Below are 3907 nucleotides of genomic sequence, written 5' to 3'. Positions count from 1 at the left end.
TTAGCGACATAACCGTCTAACCCACACAGTTTCATTAAAAGCAATTTTTAAAGGAAAAAAAGGTCTACAGATTTTCGGTAAAGTGTTTTTATAGGTGTTTAAAGCATTGATTTATCGTTAGACGCCTTTGTTTTGAAATAAAACAGTTTTTTCCTTCTCCTGTAAAATTTACCTCGCTGGGGTTAGTTGGTTTTATCACAAAGCCGACGATATATAGTCTCCTGAATCAATAATCCCTATCGCTTCATTGGTAGTGAAAGGAGCATCCAGCAGCTCTGCTGTTTCTTGTTTACGTAAAAAGTAGGTCAGGTCAGCGGGATTTGGCAGATCAAAGGGATACAATCACAATAAAGTTAAATGGTTTACCTAACACTGGGAGTCATTCCCCTTGAGATTCTATTAGCTTTTAGGTGCAAAAAAAAAATGGTACAAGTTGTCAGGTCCCGCGACCCGGCGCATCTTCAGAGTTTGTTGACCTCGCCGGGTCCCGGGACCCGGGACGTCATCAATGAGTTAATTCTGAGAGCATACTAGTTTTGTCTGCAGCTAATGACAAAAACAATACATGAAGCTGTACAATGTCGTGCACACCCACTTCTAACACACCACATTAAATCTGGCAAAATAAAACAAGACAAAAAGAATATCTTCACATAAAAACCCCCCAGCAAACTCACAGGTATACATTTCTTGACAAATCATATGCAGTGTAAAATCTTGCAAAGATCAATCCTCTCGCAATATCCTTGAGCCCAAGAGTGACATTGGCTTTGCTGAAGTTTGTGTTTTCTTCATCACATCTGTTGGTCACAAGTGTTACTGTCATGTGGATGTCCATCCTGCGATTCTCAACAGGTAGCGCTGTCAGAGCAAGGAAAGCGCATTCAGCCATCAATCAAGTTCAACCAAAAATTTCATCGGAATCTTTCACACATATAACCTATTCTATTGTCAAAAGCAGATTTCAGAAACAAAGAAAACCACTTTCTTACATAAGACAAAAGGTTCGATTGAACTATAGAAGTAAGAGGAAGAAATAAAGCCAGCTGTGCACTAGCACTATGGGGAGGAATGCTATCCATGCAATCCCAAAGACAGGAACACAGGTTCAACACAACTGTCATGGCTACTTTGTCTATTCTCCTAGTCTCAGAAAACATTCACTGCCTTGGAACTTACTGGAATTGACATAGCACACAGGAGGAACAGATTCTGGGTAGAAACCATCCGGGCAGACTTGACACTCTAAAGTTTCCAAACTCAACACCTGGCCTGATGAACAGTTGCCTGAGGACACATGACATGAAAACAATCAGAACTTATCCATGCCTCTTATTTCTAACAGCATGCATTATTCCATTCAATCCTGCAAAGAAAAAAACATGTCCTTTCGGATTTCTATGTCAGGAGAAACTTCACATTATTGAAGCATCGTGTTAAAATCAGGTGCTGGCCAAAATAACAAAATCGAAATACCAGCTTTTTCCTGCCAGTTTGGCTTTTTAAAAAAAAAATTGATTAAGGGTACAAAAAATGTAAATTTTCAGTTTCCAAGGACTCTCAAACAAAAGGACGTCACCAAACTTTGGCAGTCATTTTCTCCCTAATTTTACTTTAAAAACCAGGTTATCCCCACCTCATTCAATCCAAAGTATCCTGACATCTATTGAAGACAGATAGGAAATTCTTTTCATGGAAAGCAAGATAAATGAACAAATTTGAAGTTGATACCAATAACTCCATACATTCCCAAAAATTGAAGAGCATCTCATGGAGTGACACATTTGTACTATTTTTCCATAAAGCCAGTAAAAACCAAACTGTGAGATGAGAGAATATAGAAGCATAAATAGAGATACATGTATCTGGCAGTTGAATCTGAAAAAATACCATGTCCTTCTGGATTCCTATGTAAAGAGCAACTTAACATTAATGCTATTCTAACGTATAGCATACGAACAGAACGTATACAGCTCAACTTCCACCTGAACAGAATAAACCCGGAACTTCCCCCAATGTGTCCCTTGTGTGACTATGCATATGAGACTGTGGAGCATCACCTGTTCCACTGCACAGCCCTAAATGACATCAGAGCTACCCTTCTCCCTCCGAGACCTAACATAGACAACACACTCTATGGAACATTACAGCAACTTCAGCAGACCTGCACTTATCACTACATGGCATTGGACAGAAGGGCGAGAGCCCAGCTGTTGCTGGATCGATAACAACAACAACAACAACAACAACAACTTATAGCCAGGCAAAAACCAAACTATGAGAAAAGAACATACAGAAGCATAAGTCTATGAGCTTGTGTCAGGCAGCTGAGTCAGAATCTAACTAGAAATTTCCACTTCAACAAACAAACCACAAGTGTACACGGACAATTACTCACGGACACACATGTGTCGCGATATTGCTTCTGGGACCAGTGTTGTGGTTCCGTTAGGACACATCTCACAGCCTCCATCCCTCTCACGGAACTCTCCATAGTCACATGGCACTGAAGAAACAGGCATTCAGCAAAGTCACGGCTTTCATCAACAATTATTGCTTTCCACAGGGGGTTTTTTTGGTTGCCCACACACCCTCATCCTAACACTGTAATTTAAAAAATATTTAGATGGGAGGGGACCAGCGTACAAAAATATAGTTTTGTAAACAGTGGGGTCCAAATTGACTTCTTTCATCTCACAAATCAAGGGACAAGTAAGTTATTTCCCTTCAATCATCTCATCACCACACATCCTATAACAATGGAAATGAGGAAGTAAGATTGAGAATACAAGAACTAAAAATTAGCAAATGGAGGGAGAAAGGCATCATTTGAGTAAGGGAGCATAAAACTGACACAAAGACATACTGATTTCACATTCCGATAGTAACACCTTGTAAATACATGCTGACATTGATCCAATGATGAACAGATAAGCGGATCAAAGAAGAAATGAGTGATCAGGTTTACTTTTTTCTATTCCTCTCTTACCTTCACATTTGGGATGAGAGTCAGTAGCCACACATCTGGAACCTTGCGGACATTCATAACCCAAGTTGCAAACAGTGTGCAGTTCTGGCATGAAAAGAGAGTTAACAGTTACTCTGTGCAACACACATTATCAAACTTTTCATTTTCTACTAGTACAATTATCTTCATGGAGGAGCCTGTGAAAACAGTCACAGTTGCTAATGGAAAACACAACTTGACTGCTAAGCACGGAAACATGCCTTACATGTCAAAACCACTTGCTCTGTGGGCTGAAGATACACAGTAGGACAAAATCTCACTCTCAAACTACCCAAAAGTCTCATTTCAGTCTATTCTATAATGTTTGTCTTCACTGTATTTTTTATTCAAACCAGCTATGTTCATAAGATGCTTATTTCTTTCCAGCCTCATCAGTAAGCTATGTACTTACTCAATGCTCCCTGGTCCATCACAGCATCATTTTCATCTTCATACATCTTCACAGACACAACCGAGTACACAGTGTCATCCACTGAGATAGAACCTGGCTGCTCCAGGAACAACCTGTAGATGTATCTCTCTAGCAGATGCTGCACCCAGTCAGAGTCTGTATCCACCCGAATGATGATCACAGTGCTCCCTGGTCTGTAGGAGGCCAATCACAAACATAGTGTGTGTCATGCTCACAACAATGTTCAATATCAATATTTGGAAAACGTGAACAGCAAAACAGAAGCAGCCTACTTTTTTTCATCAACTCTAGTAGTAGTAGTAGTATAAGGTTTTACGGCGCTCGCAACTGCTAAGGTCATATGAGCGCGCGAAACACAAGTTGTTCACCTCTGCGAAAGTTCACTTCACGACTGGTAACTAGTTTACTTTAAAATGCTAAAAAGTTAAAATATTCAAATTCGGTGTAAATACATTTGTGATCTAAAA

The 3907-nt window shown here is 39.8% G+C and overlaps 1 protein-coding gene across 1 annotated transcript in view; it reads right to left on the bottom strand.

Moving 5' to 3' along the window:
• The window catches only part of LOC101854936, a gene marked incomplete at both ends in the record, with an annotated part of 275129 nt that overhangs the window by 167597 nt on the left and 103625 nt on the right, over positions 1-3907 (bottom strand). Inside the window, 5 exon segments of the mRNA XM_013080473.1 lie at positions 678-861; positions 1180-1287; positions 2399-2506; positions 2990-3073; positions 3420-3613. Of these exon segments, the coding sequence (XP_012935927.1) occupies positions 678-861; positions 1180-1287; positions 2399-2506; positions 2990-3073; positions 3420-3613 (678 nt within the window).

This window comes from Aplysia californica, unplaced genomic scaffold, assembly GCF_000002075.1.
Source record: "Aplysia californica isolate F4 #8 unplaced genomic scaffold, AplCal3.0 scaffold00088, whole genome shotgun sequence".
In the NCBI taxonomy this organism is placed as follows: domain Eukaryota; kingdom Metazoa; phylum Mollusca; class Gastropoda; order Aplysiida; family Aplysiidae; genus Aplysia; species Aplysia californica.
The sequence above is the reverse complement of the archived record's forward strand: the minus strand, read 5'-3'. Positions and strand labels throughout refer to the sequence as shown.